Below are 18272 nucleotides of genomic sequence, written 5' to 3'. Positions count from 1 at the left end.
TGCTTTGCTGCTGCGCTGACGAAGTGCAGTGGCAGTGCGTGAGCAGCAGACGCTTTGGCCCCTGTTGTTGAACCATCACCTGCTCACATAGCAGGGCAGAATTGAAGGTGCAGAGCCTGTTCCTGGCAAGAACAGCCTTTGCCCCCTGCCTTGCAGGGTTCATTTGAAGAGTTAGAACGTTTGGTATATTGGAACATGAGGTCCACCAGTGTTCACAGTGTCACTAAAAGATGGGCACACAGGGGGTGCCTCCCCTCACGTTAGTGAGTTCAGTGAGGTCTGTGCCTGCCGAAGTCGTCTGGAAGGGGCCCTCCGTCTCCTCAGACCCATGAATTACTAATCGGGCTGGACCAGCACCGTTAAGCGGGCACGGTGGTCACGCAGGACCCGCTGGGGTGCAGGGCAGAACAGAAGAGCAGCTTGTGCTGGGGGGCCCAAGCGCACAAACGATGACTTTCAGTCACAGCGAGGTTTCTCTTTACTGTTGATGTGTGTTTCCCTTCTTGCCATCCTCAGATTCGAGAGCAGAACCTACAGGACATTAAGACCGCTGGCCCCCAGTCCCAGGTGTTGTGTGGTGTAGTGATGGACAGGAGCCTCGTCCAGGTGAGAGCTCAGAATGTCTCTGACGGTAGTGGGTGGTGGCTCTAATGACTGCCCGCTCCAAAATTATTCTTAAGTTGGGAGAGAATGGCTATGAGGTAAGTGTCCTAGGCAACCAGTTTTCTTTGTTCAAAGTCTTCATGATAAGAAGTAACCCAGCCACTTTTCCTTGAGTGGTGGACCAAGCATAAGCATGCCCAGGGCCGTGTCCCCCTCCAGCCCAGCTCCACGTCGTGCATGCCTGGCTGAGGGCCTGGGTTCATCCGGTGTTAGCGGTGAACTGTGTACAACGCTGGAAGAGGGTGGGTGTCGTGGACTTTGGTTCTTGTATAGATTGCTGTCCACAACAAAGTGGTGCTTGGGGAAAAGTGCAGAGGGTTCCTGTAAATGTGGTCCACATTTACATGCATTTCTGTAGAAGGATTGTACCTCATGGCACATTGAAGATAATTGTGTAAGTAGTTATCTCTGAAAGTTAAGTTGCCACCGAATGTTTTAAACATGGCTCACCGGGGTTGGTGATTGTTGCATTTTCTGACGTTGGCCAGCTGTGGTCCTGGTTCTGTGGCCTGTGTTTGCACGTTGTACCGCCATCACCGCTGCATCGCTGTTGACGGCTGTCCCGCTGCATGCTCTCAGCTGGCTCCATCCTGTGCTCTCATTGATGTTCCACAGCCGGGCCTGCTGGGCTCTGACGACTCAGTTTACTGTTGCAGGACGCGCCCCTCTCTGACTGTACGGAAACAATCGAAGGGCTCGAGCGTACAGAGCAGACCTTTAGTCCCGCTAAGTCTCTCTCTTTTAGAAAGGTACTCACTGCCCCGTCCTCAGCTACCTGTCGGCACACCCTGCTCTTTACCCGCCCCGCCCCTCACCTGTCGCTCTCGCTAGGTATTGTCTTAGGTACCGCAGGAGCTTTAAACGGATCTCTCAATTATTTGTGAGAACGTCCAAAAGGTTCTGTTCTGCTTATTCGGTTCTTTAAATACAGCATTTTGTATGAGGTTATTTTTACAATTTTTAGCATCTTTACGTTGTGCTGAGAAATGGCTGACCTTAGGGTTGTTTCTGAAGTTCTGCATGTGACTTTGGTTGGTGCATGCTTTGGGGATTTAGGAGTTTGCCTTTTATAAGGTGCCAATTGCAGAAGGCTCACGGGTGGACTGCGACCGTGTCAGCTCCCCCGTGAGACCTTCTACCTTCGCTTGCTCAGCTGTGAATGGGGGTGCAATGAACGTAGCAGTCAGAGGTTGTATGATTGAAAGATGTCATTTCAGAGGAATGGGAAATAAAACAGGACAGTCTTTGCCAGCCCTTGTTGAGGAAATGTATTTTTACCTTAAAAAACAAAATTAAAAAAACCTAGATAATTGTTTTAAATGTTGCAAGGGGGAAGAAATACTTACGAAAATTTGAAACCCAGAACTGTAATTTCTCTGTGTACGTGGGTGCCTGACATGTACAGTAGGTGGAAAATGTATCTGGTGTAACTTGCCCAGGTAGAAGGAAACCCTCTACACACACAGGCTGCTGCTAGTGTGCAGAGCCAGAGTGGCTGACCACACGGCTGAGTGTCTTAGTGGTGTGTACCCTGTGTTCAAAGGGAATTTTCAGGGTCTCTTTCGATTAATACACCTCCAGTGAGATGCAAATATCATTTTATCAATGTTCCCATTGCCAGAGAAATCAGATTTGCACTAATGATTCTATATTCCCGTCTGGAAGCCCTGCTGATAAAATTTTCTTGCACATTTATATATTAATCCAGTGGGCCCCATTTTTCCTTGTCCTTAGAATGTACTTCCAGCTACCATTCTTAGAGGAACTTCTCAGAGCAAGGGAGAAAGATGTCTTCTTACCCCTGTTGCTTGTTTTTCATGTTGCTACTTTGGACCATAAGCTGTTGTGATCTTGTTAGTTCATAATTCTTTCTCTCAGATGCGTCCAAGTGTGTTGAGTCCATGACCCCAGGGTGCTTACTGTGAAAGCCCAAAACTACCTCCAGCTTTGTGGGCTGAAGCCAGATTCCTAGTCATTGCTGTGCAGTCTCTCTGGCATTACATTGCACTTGGTGGCTTCTGTGTGCTCCTCATGAGGGCTGTCTGTAGGGTGGACTGGTGAGCTGGCTTAGAGGCTGCTCTCGGGGCTCCAGTTACAGTCTGGCTTCTGCTCCACCGAGTGGTGCTCAGATTTGGGAGTGTGTCACAGTCACCTGCGACTGCTTCATGAAGTGTTGTACGTAGGGCCCCCCTCATGCCTGGCTGGGAAGTTAAGAGTCTGTGGGAGGGAGATTCCTGGAGATTCCGGCGTCCTCCCCACAGCAGATCTGAACAGCATGCCGCTGGGAGTGCTGTGTCCGGTGCGGTTAGCCGAGGAGACTGCTCCCAGCTGGGGAGATGTTGACATCCCTGGGCACAGATTTCTCTTCCTGGTTTTCCTCCATCATCCTCCTTCTGGTGCTCACATTTGTATCCTTGGTCTTCTTCCCGCTACACATGTCTCATTCCAGTGGTGAGTGTGCTTTGACTCCACCAACGTCCTTGACTGGGTCTGTGTCCACATCCTTTCGTGTGGACCACAAGATGCAGGTGGCATTACTCCTGGAAGATGACACTGCTTGCTGACAAGTTGAGTTCTCCTTGACCAGGGAAGGACTGGGGTTGTTAATCTAAACACGTCCTCTTCCCAGTAAGGCAAGCGTATGGATACTTGCTTCCCGTTTGAGGACTTGAGGAACAGGTGTTTGGGACTCGGGAAGTTGGGGCTTTTCTGCAAGGACTTTGCTTTGCCTCCATCTCTCCCTCATGGTGATAGCTGTTCACACAGGGCAGGGGGTGTCTTCTGACGGAGGAGGGGCAGTGAGTCGCCAGCCACACCCCGACACTCCAGTTCTGAAAGGAATGCTGAGCCCTACTGTAGGCTCGCTTGACTCCAGTGCTGCACAAGCCAGCATGCAGCCTTCTGGACATCATTACGAGTGAATCGAGTTGTTAAAGACCAGGGTGGGAAAGTCTACGCTGAAAGTTGTCCGGCGTGGGGAAGAACTCTGTTGTGCAATTTGTGTAGCGTAAGCTTCCCTGTTGCCACGTGTGCCTGCAGCCCCCTGCCGCGTGGTAGAAACACAAGAAGGCCTGCGGCCCAACTTGTGGACTCGCCTGGTGCACTTGGTGTTGAGCACCTAGTGTGTGTGTGGCCCAGCACCTGGAGTGTAAATTCAAACCTGAGTAGGTTTTACAGGTGAAAACCTGATGCTCAGAGAGGTCAGGGCACTAGCCCAGGTTTGCACAGCTTCGGAGTTGGAGCTGTTATCCCACACAGGCGGTGTCAGTCGGGGCAGACATAGTTGCTGGGCGTCTGTCCTGCTTAGAGCCCATGGTGGTGGCTCCAAGTGACGGCAGCAGCGAGAGTCCCTGCGGGGCCTGCTGGCGGGAGCAGCCACTGCGCATCCTGGTTTCTCGGCCTGGGTTGCTCCACAGCGGGCCTCCGTCCCTCTGCATCTCAAGCGTATCTGTGTCTCCTTCCCTCCAGAATAACAGGGTTCCTGTGTCCCTGTATCTGTTCAGAGCTGGTCTGGAAGGCAGCTCGGCCCTCGGCTGAGGAATTTGGAGGAGGGAGCTCCCTGCTGGTGGGGGCAGGAACCAGCCATGCTGCACCTCGAGGGCCAGGTGTTCCAGACATAAAGGACCTTGCTTGACCACAGGGCGTCTCCGTAGCAGTTGACTGAACATTTGATTTAAATGATGTAAACATTTCTCTGAAAGCTTGAATCTCCATCTCATTTTACTGGCGGTGATACCAGGATGCAAACGCAGTTCCCTGGTTGCCATAGATCCTAGAATGTTAGTGCTCAGCACGTCTTAGCTGTGGTCAGCCTGGCAGGCCCCTCTTGAGGCCTATAAAACAGGCCCGTGGACAGGAAGGGGCTTGTCTCAGGCCACAGAGCTAACTCGTGGCAGACGAGGGTCCGATCCCTGTCTGGGGAGGCTGGGCTACTTCTGAAGGAGAAGCCAGTCGACCTGGGCTCGGGCCTGCTCAGAAGGAGCCCCCTCCCCATCTAGGCAGCTGATTTCCCATCTCGAGGCTCTCTGAGCACAGGCTGCGGATTCCAGCCTTTTCCTTCTCTCCCCTGGGGTCCATGTCGCTGGACAGTGACTTCTCAGCCCAGGTTCCCAGGGGAGCAGTTGGCCGGTGAGCTGAATTTCCTGGGACTAGGCCTGGCCCTGTCTCTTGTGCACGTCGCTGGCACGCCCTCTCCCTCTGGTGTTCACCCACCGAGGAGAGCGCTGCCGGGCCAGGCCTGGCATCGAAACGATTGTGGATTCTTCTATTTTCACTGGCTTTCAGAAGTTCTCATTAAGTAATCGGCATGTGCTTGGGTTCTGGTTAACTTTCTCAAAACTGAGCCCCAGAGCGTGTGGGGGCCAAGCTGGCAAGCTGCGGGGCACAGAGCTGTGCTGGGCAGGCAAGGGTGGGCGGGCGTAGCGCCCAAGGGCTGCCTGCTGCTCCGTGCCTGTGCGGCCTGGCTGCGTTGGCCTCCTCCTTGAGGGCCAGGCCACCTGTGTGCTTCGCTTTGCTTAGCTTTCTTTTTTCTTTTGTATAAATTCTTACACTTTTCCAAATTCCTCAGACAAGTGCTGGTGTTTTGTGACATTCTGTTATCTCTTAATGTTTTGGGGTTAGTTACAGGATCTAGTTACAAATCAAATGCACAGTCAAAAGAACAGAACTTTTCTGTGCTCTTAGAACATAAGCACATTTCTGAGCACACCTACCTGAGTGTTGTGATCATGACATTTTCTGATCTGGGAGGAGGTAATTGACTTTAAAAGTCCCCTTTTCCATCCATCCCTGTCTGTCTGTGAGGAGATGGGCCTCTCCCTGGGATGCTCTACACACTTGATCTGCACGTTGGTGCCTTTGCTTCTGAAATCTGAAGGACTTTCCTAGGAGTCTCTCCCCTGTTGCATGTGTTTCTCAGTCTTCTACTGCTGAAGGCTGCCGCTCAGCCTAAGCCTGAGGGCCTCGGGCCATACCCAGGCTGCCTCTCAGGGATGTGTGTGCGCCCTGCCCCACCCTTGCCCGGGAGGAGGGAGAATCCAGGAGCAGCAGGGCTCTTGTAGACCAGCCGTCCCTTTCTGTCCGCAGGGCGAGCTAGTGACGGCCTCCAAGGCCATCATTGAGAAGGAGTACCAGCCCCACGTCATCGTGAGCACCACGGGTCCAAACCCCTTCAACACGCTCACCGACCGCGAGCTGGAGGACTACCGCAGAGAGGTGGAGCGCAAGCAGAAGGGCCCTGAAGGTGAGCAGCCTCACGGGTCCTGGGTGCCGCTGGGCTGGCACGGTGGTTCCAGAGGCAGAAGGAAGTGCTCTGTGGGCTCCTCTGTCCTGGGCTGACTGTAGGTGACGATGAAAGATAAGCCCAGCACACGCCACTCTGTGCACATTCTGCTCTGCTCCCAGAGAGAGCGGGATAGAGCACTCTGTTCCCAAGGACAAGGCCGCGTGTGGCGGAGGCCGGCCCAGGTCTGTGACCTGCACCCCTGCACGCGGTCTCCTCCCACCTTCATCTCAGCTGAAGTCACGGCTTGGAGTTTTCTGACGGATTCTTTTTCTCCGTAAGCCCCGAGAGCTCCCTGGCTGGGCATGGTCACAGCCCCAGGGGCGAGTGTGTAGGGCTCTCTGGCACCTTTCCAGACCCTGTGAAGGGTGTGGCCAATGCTGGTGCAGCCTTTGTTTCTCTTGGTAGCTCACTGACATAGCAGGTCATATTTTTGTAAAACATGTTGGGACTATTTTACAACAAAGGAAAATAAATGGCTCTGAGAGCCAGAACCTCTTGGAGCAGCTTGTTTCAAACTACAGGTTTTTAAAAGCACATCCAAACATTTTGAGAACTAAGAGAGAAGCCAGCCTCCCACTGCCTCTGCCACGAAGGCTCAGTGGGTCTGAATCACTGTCCCTGCCCTGGGTTGGTTACCACGAAGACCCTGGGACACGACGTCCCCTCCAGGAAGTTCATGCTGCTGTCCCTGGGACCTTAGTATGGACCACGCTTCTTCCTCTTGGGAGCAGCCCTCCTGGAATGGAAATCCCACAGTTACCCTCCAGGTTGATGGGGGACCATCCTGGGAACTATTCCTGCTTCAAATGCAACCTCTGATTCGCCCCAATTTAACTTTTTTTTTTTAGTCTTGTTTTAGACCAATTACATAGTGCATCACATAGCTGCTATTGGAATTTGAGTTGTGCAAAAAAACTGCCGCTGAATTGTTTTTCAGTGTGTTACACCATCACTGCCTGTCACTTTGTTATATATGCATTAAAATTAAGGCTTGCTGCACATAGATTCAGAGTGAGCCTGATCTTCTGGTCACAGCACTAATTCTGATCATCTCCTGAACGGTGCATGCAGCCCTGCAGAAAGCTCTGTCTGAGCTATGGCCGTAATTACTTGCCTTAGAGTAAGAACTGGTGTGTGGGCCTGAGCTATTGGTCCTGTAGCCTAATCCCAGTTCCTGTGCACATATATGTGTCTTCCCTTTGGACTCAGACCCTTCCAGTGTCTGGGAAACCTGGATTTTTTTTTTTTTGAGTTAAACCACAAGATACAAATATTTCCTCTATATGTGAGGTTCCATGAGGAGTGATGTCACAGCAAGTGAGTGGGTGTGGATGGGGACAGCTGTGATCATGCTGTGTGATCACAGAGCTGTCAGCAGTGGGAGTGGCGGCCAGTTCTTGTAATTTTTCCTCTGGTCCTTAGCATACTTTACTATAGAAAATAACAATACGTGTTACGACTGCCAAGTTTAAATTATTGGTAGAAAATGCTCTAAATAACAAATTAAAACCAAGGTCACGCTCCTGTAACGTTCCCTGAGGTGGCAAGTAGGGCGAGGGGGCTTGGGACCCTGGGCTCTTGCTCAGTAGTGGGAGAGGCAGGACGGTGAGGACATGGGGAGGGGCCCCTCACTAGAGGACAGGACAGGCTGGGGGTCACGGGGCACAGCCCATCACAGAGGCAGCTCTGGCAGATTCTCAAACCGAGATCCACAGCCCAGTCAGGAGTGGCTTCCTTTGTCCTCTTTTGGGTAGGAATGGGGAAAAGGTTGAGGCCAGCGGCTGCGAGCCATTCCCTTCTTGGGCTCTTGCTTGCACCCTGAGCAGCAGCCCCCCGCCCTCCCCGAGGCAGCCTGATGGGCAGGGCGGGAGGGCCCGTCCGCCTGGGAGGGGGCGAGGGGAGGCCCGCCGTGTCCAAAGACCTTCACCGTGCTCTTTCTGCCCTCTGTGCACCTGCAGAGAATCTGGACGAGACTAGAGAAGACAAAGAAGAGAGCCCTCCAGAGCCCCCTGCTGCCCCCCACACTCCCCCCAGCGCCCCCATCAAGCTGGAGGAAGGTGAGCTCTGAGGTGGAGGTGGGTGTGTGGCTTCCCCGTGTGGGAGGGTGGTGCACGGCCGCCCGGGGCGGCATCGCCAGGAGGGGCCGAACTTCGTGGCTTTGTGTAAGAAAAGCAGCTGAGTGTGGCAGTAGTTGAACGGACACTAACAGTCGAGTGTGTTTGCATGGAAACCAGTACATCATCCGCTCTGAGCTTGCCCAGCCTCCTCCGCTCCCGTGTTGGTTCTGTCCGGGGTAACTTGAGGCAACACAGATTCGTTAGCGTGACGTCACAGGTGGGAGGACAATCGTTGGGGATCGGAACCTGTCTTCATTCACGATGTCAGTTTTGCCCACTGCTCGCACGTTTCCTAAACCTTCCTGTGCTCGGATCAGCCCCGGAAACGTCCTCTGTTGTGTCTGGGCCACAGGGCTGCATTTTTTGGCCGTATTTCCCAGTCCGTGGAGAGTGCCCGCCTCCCCTGGCCTCTCAGACCACCCACTGTGTTTCTGTGATGCGTGGCCTGCGTTGTCTGTCCCTCAGTCTCGTACGGTGTGCTTCCTGTGCCTGTTGGGAGCCTGTGGCTCACCTCCTGCCCTTTCCTGTGTCCACAAGAATGGCCTGGCCATTCTCCTTCTGTAACCCGATGGCTGTGACTGAATGCATAGATTCTCTACCTGTGCTTTTCTCTTCCTGTGGCTGCGTTACAAACAGGAGGTGGATGTGCTAAAGAGTACCTGTTACCATAGTAAGTACTGCCTGCTGCCTGGCCCTCTGCTGTTTAATCGGAATTTCCCTGTGCTTTGCCTCATTCTTCTGCTTCTTTGTTGCTTATTAATTTTTGTTTTTCGTTTATTCAAAATAAAAACAAAGGCCCTTCTTTTACCCAGTTCCTCCATTCTGGGCAGTGGCCTTCCTGGAAGGGGCTGGGTCCCCTGAGCTCTGTGGTGGGCAGCCTGTCCTCGAGTGCCCCCAGGGCCGAGGTGGCACTGCTCCAAGCACTCTGGGTCTCAGAAGTTTCAGAAGGACCACGTGGTCCTGTTGAGCCTTCGAGACAAGTCTAAACTAGACTCAGGCTGGGATTTTGCCACCTGCTGTACGGGGGTCGCATGTGTTTGGATCTTTGCTTAAACTGGGTGCTTAAGCTTAATTTGAGGGGGTGGAAGAGTGACATTTAGTGCTGTTTTCCCAATGTGACATTTGTCAGATGGTCAGAGTTCCCCTGAGCACCCACAGGCCACCTCTGCATGCTTCGCAGAGGGAGTCCTAACTGCTCCCACCCAGTCCCGTGCAGCCGCGCCTCCGCAGCTCAGCCCAGCCTCTGGTCACCTCTGGACGTTTGGCTAGATTTCCAGGCACTGAAGGTTTGCTGTTGCCTAACCTGCCAGTGGCTGGTAACTTGGTAGACTATTTTTAAAAATCTACAAAACTGGTTTCCCCCAAGGTCAGTGTAGAAACCAGTCCTCAGGCTGTTTCTTTAAAATAAGTTCCATTTGGTTCTTTTATGCTTCCATGTTCAAATTGTTAAGGGGGCTTGAATTTTTTGACTGTCCCTTACCTTAGCGTTCATCTCTTAACTCTCCAGCCTAAAATGGCCTTTGTTTGGTGTTGATGTTGATGGGGGTCTGGGAATCAACTCGTAGTTTTCTACCAGCTGCCACAGCTTTACATAGTTTTCTCCTTGGGGGAGACCAGGTGTCGTGGATACAAATTTAGGCTTGATTTCAGGATTACTAACACATGTCCTTTAAAAGGGTTCAAGTGTTTAACGCAGACGTTGCAATACTGAAAATGTTTCCACTTGCCTTAATCACCGTCTCTGTGACTGGGGACCGAAGCCCTGGGACTGTGTCTGGCTTTGTCAGCATGTTGTCCATGAGAAGGAGCTAAAAACCGCCCTGAGGTTGAGCCCACGTGTTGCACTGTGAGCTGCAGCCAGCCTGAAGCAGAGTAGATCTTACTGACAGCTTCTCACTCTTGTTTGGTGCAGGGTGCTTGCGATCCCCCTTGGAGGTCCAGGCAGTGGCCCTCTAACCCCGCCTCTCCCACCCCTCCCCCCAGACCTGCCGCAGGAGCCGGCTGCAGGAGAGAACAGTGATGCCGCTGCCGTCACGCCAGCTCTCCCTGACCTGTCCCCTGACGAGCCTTCAGAAGCGCTCTGCTTCCCGACACTGGAGGAGGAGGAGGAAGAGGGGCTTTGTGAAGCCGGGGGCCCTCCAGGCCCCACCAGGTCCCCTTCAGCGGCCATCCCTGAGCCAGTCACGGCCCAGGCGGCTGACGAAGTCGCCTCCCCAGCTGCCGAGGAGGGGGCTGCTGTGGACCCTGGCAGTGATGGGTCTCCGGGCAAGTCCCCCTCCAAAAAGAAGAAGAAATTCCGCACTCCCTCCTTCCTGAAGAAGAGCAAGAAGAGGAGTGACTCCTGAAGGCCCTTCCTGCACAAACCGATGCCACCAGACTGTCCCCGATTGTGTCTTGTGCCCTGTCTTCTTGTGTAATGGAATGCAAAAGGCCCACCCCTGTGTAGCTAGCGCTCCCCTCAAGGCGTGACCAAATCCCCACGGAGACCGGTGCTAACCTTGTGTGCGCGCAGCGGCCCGGCCTGCAGCCTCAGGTGCTGGGGGAGACTTGGTCTCTGCGTCCACCTCCTAGCCCTGCCCTGCAGGGAGCAGCACCTCGGCCCATCTCATGAGCCCCTCGGGGACACGCTGTCCCCAGGGGCTTAGCTAAGTCCAGGTTCTGGCTGGACGGGGGGTGGCCCTGCCAGCTCTGGCCTCGACCACTCTTGCTCTCCTTCTCTTGTGAAGTAACCCATGCCCCATCTCTGCTAGGCTCCCTTCACCCCAAGGTCTCCGGTGACTGAAGAAGACCTGTAGCTTCTTGCTGGCATTATCTGCCCAGTGATCTCATTTATTCGGATACACAAAGCCTTGGTCCTGTGAGAACATTCCTGTCCCCGCCAATGGCCCAGGCCACCGTGGCGGACTTTTGAGAGGTGGGTTTGGGCTGAGCCGGCAGCCCCAGCAGCGGACGGGCCTGTGTACACCCAGGTAACCTATGCATGGTCTCACTGGCCCCCCGCGGCCAAAACCAGACTTGGGGCTCCGTTCCTTACTCACTGGGGGCTCTCGATCCCTGTCATAGGGAAGGTGCATCAGGAGGGCAAGAGTGCTTTCTAGATGTCCTTTCAGAAAGTCTGCAGTTCACCCTACACGCTGTGAGCGAACGGTCTGCGCTGTGCTTCATTCTCTCCCCAGGGCTCCATGTGCTGTCCTGGGGGGTCTGCTCTTAACCTCAGCTCGGCTCGGCTCCGCCTGGAGGGTACCCTCACTTTGCTAGAAGGCAGTTTCGGGGTAGGAGTTGGCCCCAGGGGTCCCACCTGACGCCCTGTGCAGTCACTGGCAGAGCCCACCTCCCGCCCTCCAGCGCCACAGTGAATTTCACTGCACTCACATCCCTGGACGATGGCGGCTAGCTACTTAGTGGGAACTAGTGGGTGGCCAGGTGTCTGACAGTGACCTGTCCCAGGAGCTCCAGTGCCAGCCTGTCTGTCTCCCAGACAGGTCCCCAGGAGGGGGGAGGGGCCCTCGGGGGACCCAGTGCCCAACGTGGGCTCAGGTCCCACACACTTGACACCCAGGCAGGACCTGAGGCGGCTGCACGGCGCTGACCTCTGCTTCAAGCTTACTGGCAGGCAAGCCACTTCTCTCCTGTGTATCATTCCATTGCCAAGATGGTGGTAGAGTTCTCCAGCCTCACCCTGCACCTCAGTTAACCATGGGCTCTTCCTTTTATCCCTTCCTCTGACCCCATGTATGCAATGACTTTAATTTCATTTTTGTAGTTTAACTCTTTGTATTACAACATGAAGTTTAGTTGCATATACAGACACAGGCTTGGGATGACAAGTTCTACAGCCTTTCTTCATTGTAACATGTTTTACTCACAAATAAAATTCTTTAAGCAGTTTCCTTGTCTAAACTTGGGAAGCAGTCTTGCATCTTAATTCCTTTTCTTTGTTCCTTTAAAATAGGACTTCAGAAGTTTATCTTATGTTCTAAAAAAAGATCCCAGGCAGTTTGTCACTTTGGACCACGGAGGACTCTCTACCTGGAAGTGCCCTGCCCCAGTGCCCGCTTGTTCTTCCACAGGGGGTGGAAGGCAGGGTCCAGGCGAGGCGGGAGGGAGCCCAGCAGAGGGGTCGCTCCTCCCCAGTCTGCCAGGGTGCAGGACACCCCCCAAATACCACCTGGTAAGTGCTGACGCCGGGGCGGGGGCGGTCCTTCATCTGCCTGTCCACCCCTCGCTACAGTGCAGAAGGGAGGGAAACAGGCCTGGGCAAAGCCTCGTGCTCTTCTGGACTGTGCAGCTGTACACATGTTCAGCTCAAGCTGCTTCTCCTGGTGCCTGGGGGGGTCTCCCTGGGCAGTGAGTGTGTCGAGGCAGAGTTGTGCACTGGAGAAAGGCACTGGGTATAAAACAGCTGCTTTATTTGGTCATTCAGAGGCCTGGCTGATACCCTGTGTGTCAGTAAGTATAAAAAAGTGAACAGAAAGCCTGCAAGATTTTGGAGTCTGATCCCAGCAGGCAGGTCCACACAGGAGCGTCATAGGCACAGGTGCGAGTCCTGGGCCGCCCCGGGCTGGGGGGCGGGGAGGGACGGGCCAGACGGGCAGTGCAAGCCGTCCAGGCCCAGGCCTCCCTCCCACTCCCTGCGTGGGCTGCCCCGCTCTGGGGTAGGCGTGGCTCAGCTACTCGGCCTTGAGCGTCCCTGCCGGAGGCCTCAGCTTCCGCAGGAGGGAGAAGGGGAGCAGGAAGAGCCCCGCGCACACGGTGTAGCAGCCCTGCGCCCCGGCCAGCCAGTACGCTGCGGAGACAGCAGGGGGTGATGGCCACAGTCCCCGCCCACAGGACGGCGGGGCTGAGCCGGGGGTTCAGTGGCTGGGACCCAGGCGGCCAACAGGGGCTGTGTAGCCTCCAGCTCAGGCCAGCAGCCCCCTGGCCTGGCAGGGCCTCTCCAGGCGCCCAGCACGCCCCGAGCACTGTCGCGCAGCCCTCACCTGAGGCGGCCACCATGGGCCCCAGAGCCCTGGCCAGGGCGCCCAAGCTCCGCAGCGTGCCCATGACCACGCCCTTCTGCCCGGGAGAGCCTGTGGGGGAAAGGGGAGAGGCTGTCAGGTGCCTGTGGGCCACCCAAGGTGACCTCAAGCAAGGGAAGGGCCTCTTACCGTAGCTGGCGACCACGGAGGACAGGCAGGGCACCACGATGGCAGCGGCTGGTGGGGGACATCAGGGAGGCGCCCATCAGCCTGGAGGAGGGGCCGGCAGGGGTGCGACCCTCCAGGATTCCTGGCCGCCGGCCCCTCACTGCACCCCCGCTAGCCTGAGCAAGGCCACTCACCGAAGGAGTAGAGCAGCAGCCCCAGGCCCAGCACGGGCAGTGTGTGCCCCCAACCGATGAGGAGGAAGGCGGGGACGAGCAGCAGGATAGCCTGCGGGCGGCACAGCTGGTCTCAGGACCACCCCGCTGCCTCCACAGAGCTCGGGGCACCGCCCGCCCCCACGCCCGGGGGAGCCCCCGTACCCGCTTCACAGCTGCGATCTCCCCGCCAGGGCTGATCCGCCGGGCGTAGGCGCCCTGGATGGTGGCCATCGTGAGGCCGATGAAGAAAAACATCTTTCCCTGCTCTAGGCTGGGAGGGGCGAGCCGTCAGCACCCCTTCCCTGCTGCGCCCGTGCTGCTCGCACGCAGAGCCAGGCAGCCTGGGTGACGGCCCGTGCGTCACCCGTCCTCGGCGCAAGGCACCGCCCGCCCCGGGATCCCGGGCTGGGCCCCGGGGACGGGCCAAGGTGGGAGTCAGCCCTGAAGCGGCGGGGCTGCGGGGCCTCGGGATGGGGAGAGGGCAGGGCGTGCCCAGGCGGGGTCCTGGAAGGGGCCCCACGCTCCCACCTGCTGAACTGGAAGCGCTGGTGCACGAGAAAGCTCAGCGTGAACTCCAGGCCCGAGAACAGGAAGAGATAGAGGAAGTAGACCAGGCCCAGCAGGCGCAGGCTGCCCAGCCCTGTGGAGCAGGGGAAAGGGACGTCAGCGGAAAGAGGGCCCCGATAGCAGCTGGGGGGGACGCTGGGCAGCCCGAGGGAGCCACAGCCCCACCCTCACGAGGGGGCCTGCTCCTTACTGACTCCGGTGGGCGGGTCCGGGCCACGTGCCACAGCTGAGAAGCAAAGCAGGGCCAGGGGGCTGAGCAGGTCAACAGCAGCTTGGAACCCCAGCGTGACGGACGGTGCCTGGAGGGGACAGGATTGAGGAGCCTGCGACGAGGCTGGTGGCGTCCCCAGGCCTCGCAGCCTGGGGGTGGGCTTGACCCGAACCTTCTTGGCCCCTGCCCCCTGCAAGGCCCCGGCAGGCCCGGCCCCCAGTCCACCTGCCAGGCTTTGGAGATAGGGGGTCTGGGGAACGCAGGGAACCCAGGAGGTGCTGTGGTCTCAAGAGCGTCTGGACACCAGGAGCGGGCGGCCCGGCCTCCCCAGCACCTGGGACCGCGACGGGCCTCCCCGCAGGCCCCGGAAGCGAGCCCCTGTGCCTGTCTGGTTCCCACCTTACCCGCTTCTCTGGGGGCAGCGTCTCCGGCAGGAAGCAGGAGATGAACAGCAGATCGGAGACCGCGAAGAGCAGGGCCAACCAGGGCGCCGTCTCCACGGGCAGGGAGGCGCCAACCATGGGGCCCAGCGTGAAGGCCAAAGAGAAGGCCACCCCGATGACTGCCTGGGGAGAAGACTGCCTGAGCCAGGCAGGGAGACCCAGGCCCGGGAGCCCCTCCACCCCTAAGCCCCCCGGAGTGCACTCACCATGCCCCTGCTGCGGGCAGGAGACGAGCCCAGGTCGGCGACAATGGCGGTGGAGAGGCTGACGTTCCCCTTGCTGATGCCCCCAATCATCCTGGAGACCAGGAAGGCCGCAAAGCTCTTCGAAGTGGCCCACACGGCATACGAGGTGGCCAGGCCTGCCTGCCTCAGGGCGGGGACCAAGGGCAGGCACGGTCACTTGAGGCCAGGAGGGACCCACAGCGGGGCCAGCAAGCCTGAACAATACCCTGGGACCCTGCCCTGTTCTGGAGCATCGAAGGGCCACTTGTGTTCCCAGTGTCTCCGTGGCAGGAGCAGCTCTGGCACAGCCTCGCTTAGCCACGGAAGCCACCGCCCCCGCAAACACCAACCCCAGGGGGCAACGAGGGCCAACGAGGGGCCGTGGAGGGCCCACAGCTGCCTCCCCAGAGGGCTGCTGGTGGGCGGGAAGAGGCTCCTGTCTATGAGCACCCGTACCAGGGACAGCAGCATCACCGGGCGCCTCCCCAGGCAGTCAGAGACGGCCCCTGTGAGGGGCGCTGAGAGGAACTGCAGGAAGGAGAAGACGGAGCCAATCAGACCTGGAAGAGACAGAGATCACAGTCACCACACTGCCCAGTCCCCAAGGGTCAGACCATGCTGGGCCCTACACTCCCAGGCCACGAACCTTGAGCTGAGATGGCCCCCACACCACCCACTTGGAGAAAGAACAGACAGTGCCCAGGAGCGAGGATACAAGGACCAGGACCTGGGACTGAGGAGGGAGGAACCAGGAAGGCAGGAGCCGAATGGGCCCCCAGCCCCGGCTCAAGAACCGTACCTCCGAACAGGACACTGTTGTACCTCTTCTCGGCTGGCATCCCAATAGCTGCAGCAAACCAGTCCACCCCGCGCTGCCACGAGCCATAAAGAGGATCCTAGGTAACAAGGAAGTGTGACCGGCTAGGGAGTCCCTGAGGGGCCTGGAGCAATGGACAGCCATCGGGGGTGAAGCGGCATCGGGACTGGGGGTGCTCACCTGCGCACGGCCGTGGCTCTCCAGCAGCGCAGGTAGCAAGGGCAGCAACAAGGTGAAGGCCAGGAGGTCCAGCAAGAGGCCGAGGAATACCACAGCGACCACTCGGGTTTCGGGTGCCGACTGCTGGTGGATGGGCGGGCGCGGGGTGCAGCTCCCGCCGGCTCCCCAGCCCATGATGGGGGCCGCTCCGATCCGGCCTGGCTGAGCGTGTGGCAGGTCTGCAAGACGGCACGTCGCACGAGGGCACTTTTGGATACCCCAGCCCCACACCCACCTACCTGGGGGAGAAACAGACCCCAGCTCCCGCCGTGGCCCAACCCGCGAAGAGCCAGCGAGCGCCTAAACGGTCTGCCTGCCCCGTGACCCAACACAGGAGTCCCTCTGTGCACTCTGCCCCCGACCCTGGGCAGCAGGAAACGCAGGCTGCGGGGGTTACGCAAAGAAGCCGCAGCCCCGGAGGCCAACCGTCCCAGGGACCGGGGTGGGGCATCGCGGCCCCGGCACCTCCCCGCCCCCGCCGCCACCCCACGGTCCCGGGCGGAGCGGCCGGGGAAACTGAGGCCCGGGCGGGCGGCGGGGGCGGACCCGCGAGCCGGAGAACAAGACACCCGCCCTCCCCTGGTCGCGCGCCCCGTCCCGCACCTGCGGGGTCCGCGCTCCGCACAAACGGATGGACGGACAGAGGCGGAATGAACCGGCCGGCGGGCTGCGAACGCCGACCACGCCACGCCCGCCCGGAAGTGGGCGGCCCCTGCGCGCCCTCTTCCGGCCGCTGGGCGGGGCCTCGTCCGGTCCTCCAAGGCCGCGCGACTCGGCCCGATATCGGGTCCGGCAGCGGCTTAGCAGCAGGAAGGGATCCAACCGGAGGCGCCTGACAGGCCACAGTCCTATTTGCCCCCGGACTCTGCGCCCGAGTGACGACCCGCCCGCTGAGGACCCCGGGGTTTTGGGCGCTCCGTCCGGAGGGCCGTTGGGCGGGGTCCACCCTGACCGGACCCTCCTCGCATCGTCCACTCCCGTCGGAGGCCTCCGTCCAAAATACACCCGCAGATACGCGGCGTCTGTGCGGGGGCGCGAGCTGGCCCACCCTGGGGCCTCGGCCGGGCCGGCGAGGAGGAGGAGCCGTGAGGTCAGGACTGGGCGCGCTCGGTCCTGGGCCCGCGCCGGGGTAGACCCCACGGCAGCTGGAGGTTCCGGACTTCAGGACCTGCCAGCACCCCCTGCTTCCCTTCCGTCCCTTGAAATTCAGGCGTCTGTGGCCAAACTATCCGGAAGGACAGTCCACCACGTCAGCTCAGCACTCATACACCCCTCCGAAAACGACACTAAATTTCAAACATCCAAGCAGTCACACTTTGCTTAACGTATAATTATTCCACCTACGACCAAAGAGAACACGTGTTAGCTCTCCCTGAGGAGGACACACGTTCCTTTATGGAGGCTCGGGGGATGTTCGCCTCTTCCACCTGAGCCGTGCACGTGACACAGCGGAGGTAAGAGCTGGTGGGCGCGCGGCAGAGGGGAGGAATATGTCGGCAAATGTACTCACATGTAAACACTCTGGCTTCATAACCACCTTCTTCCACGACCCCTTCTACACACGCCCCTTTGCAAGTAGGAGGAGGCAGGGCTGGGACGGGCCATCCACGTGGATACTGACATTTCTAAGGACTGTGCCTGCAGTGGGGTGGAGAGGCCAGGGTGGGCAGAGGTGGGTATGCTCGGGCGACCCAGGACCCAAAGCTGAGGCTTTATCAGCTTGTTGCTGGCACGTTCCACAGCCACAGAACTCAGCAGCAAGGCCCCCGGGATCAGCGGTGTGGCGAATTTAAGTAGCAACAGCTGCAGGAGCGTTTACGTGTGGGTGGGGTCTTGAGTCTGCACGATCTTAACAGCAGGCCAGGCCTACACAGCGAGGTGAAGCCAGCCCCGTCTGTGGCCCCGACACCTGCCAGGGCCTTCGAGATCTGTGGAACCACGCACCTGGCAAACTCCTGTCTCTGAACAATCCTAGAAAGGAGGTAAAGATGCAGAAATCTCCTCCAACGTGGCCTCTTCATCTGTCCCTTCCGCCTGCCACCAGGGAGCGCTCTGGCCCTGTCCCTCCGCCCTTCTGAGCCCTAACACGGCCTAACAGCGCCCCAAATCAAACTCCCGATTTTTCCCACCAGCCTCCCTGCTGGGGGAGCCAGAATCAGTCATCCTCTTCCCACATGTCCAGTCTGGCTAATCCTCCAGTCTCTCCATGGTCACTTCTGTGGCTGTGACCTCAGGGATGGGCTTCATTTTCTAAAATTTATTTCTGGCTGCATTGGCTCTTCGTTGCAGCATGCGGGCTTTCTCTAGTTGCAGCGAGCGCGGGCAACTCTTCGTTGCGGTGCGCAGGCTTCTCGTTGTGGTGGCTTCTCTCGTTGCAGAGCACGGG

General features: G+C 57.9%; 2 protein-coding genes across 5 annotated transcripts in view; one reads left to right on the top strand and one right to left on the bottom strand.

The window, feature by feature from the left end:
- The window catches only part of ADD1 (adducin 1), a 74554-nt gene extending 62590 nt beyond the window's left edge, over window positions 1–11964 (top strand). For all 3 annotated transcript variants that reach the window (XM_081229248.1, XM_081229250.1, XM_081229249.1), the window contains exons 12-15: window positions 517–606; window positions 5749–5905; window positions 7906–8004; window positions 10048–11964. In XM_081229248.1, the coding sequence (XP_081085374.1) occupies window positions 517–606; window positions 5749–5905; window positions 7906–8004; window positions 10048–10409 (708 nt within the window). In that variant the 3' untranslated portion in view covers window positions 10410–11964. The remainder of the gene's footprint in view (window positions 1–516; window positions 607–5748; window positions 5906–7905; window positions 8005–10047) is intronic.
- A 487-nt stretch (window positions 11965–12451) lies between these two features.
- On the bottom strand, window positions 12452–16021 carry MFSD10 (major facilitator superfamily domain containing 10; the record flags this gene model as incomplete). 2 transcript variants are annotated; one of them, XM_081229352.1, is made up of 12 exons in its annotated part: window positions 12452–12503; window positions 13044–13133; window positions 13212–13259; window positions 13385–13475; window positions 13568–13676; window positions 13934–14045; window positions 14163–14271; window positions 14588–14749; window positions 14833–14991; window positions 15307–15410; window positions 15650–15746; window positions 15848–16021. In XM_081229352.1, the coding sequence occupies 12 exons, from the start codon at window positions 16019–16021 to the stop codon at window positions 12484–12486; spliced, it is 1275 nt and encodes a 424-aa protein (XP_081085478.1). In that variant the 3' UTR covers window positions 12452–12483. The 2 variants fall into 2 exon arrangements, with proteins under 2 accessions (XP_081085478.1, XP_081085477.1); XM_081229351.1 differs by lacking the exon at window positions 12452–12503 and adding an exon at window positions 12601–12850.
- Between the last annotated feature and the right edge of the window lie 2251 nt (window positions 16022–18272).

The sequence above is a fragment of the Mesoplodon bidens genome (genome assembly GCF_964165515.1).
Source record: "Mesoplodon bidens genome assembly, chromosome: 1".
Taxonomy (NCBI): Eukaryota; Metazoa; Chordata; class Mammalia; order Artiodactyla; family Ziphiidae; genus Mesoplodon; species Mesoplodon bidens.
The sequence above is the reverse complement of the archived record's forward strand: the minus strand, read 5'-3'. Positions and strand labels throughout refer to the sequence as shown.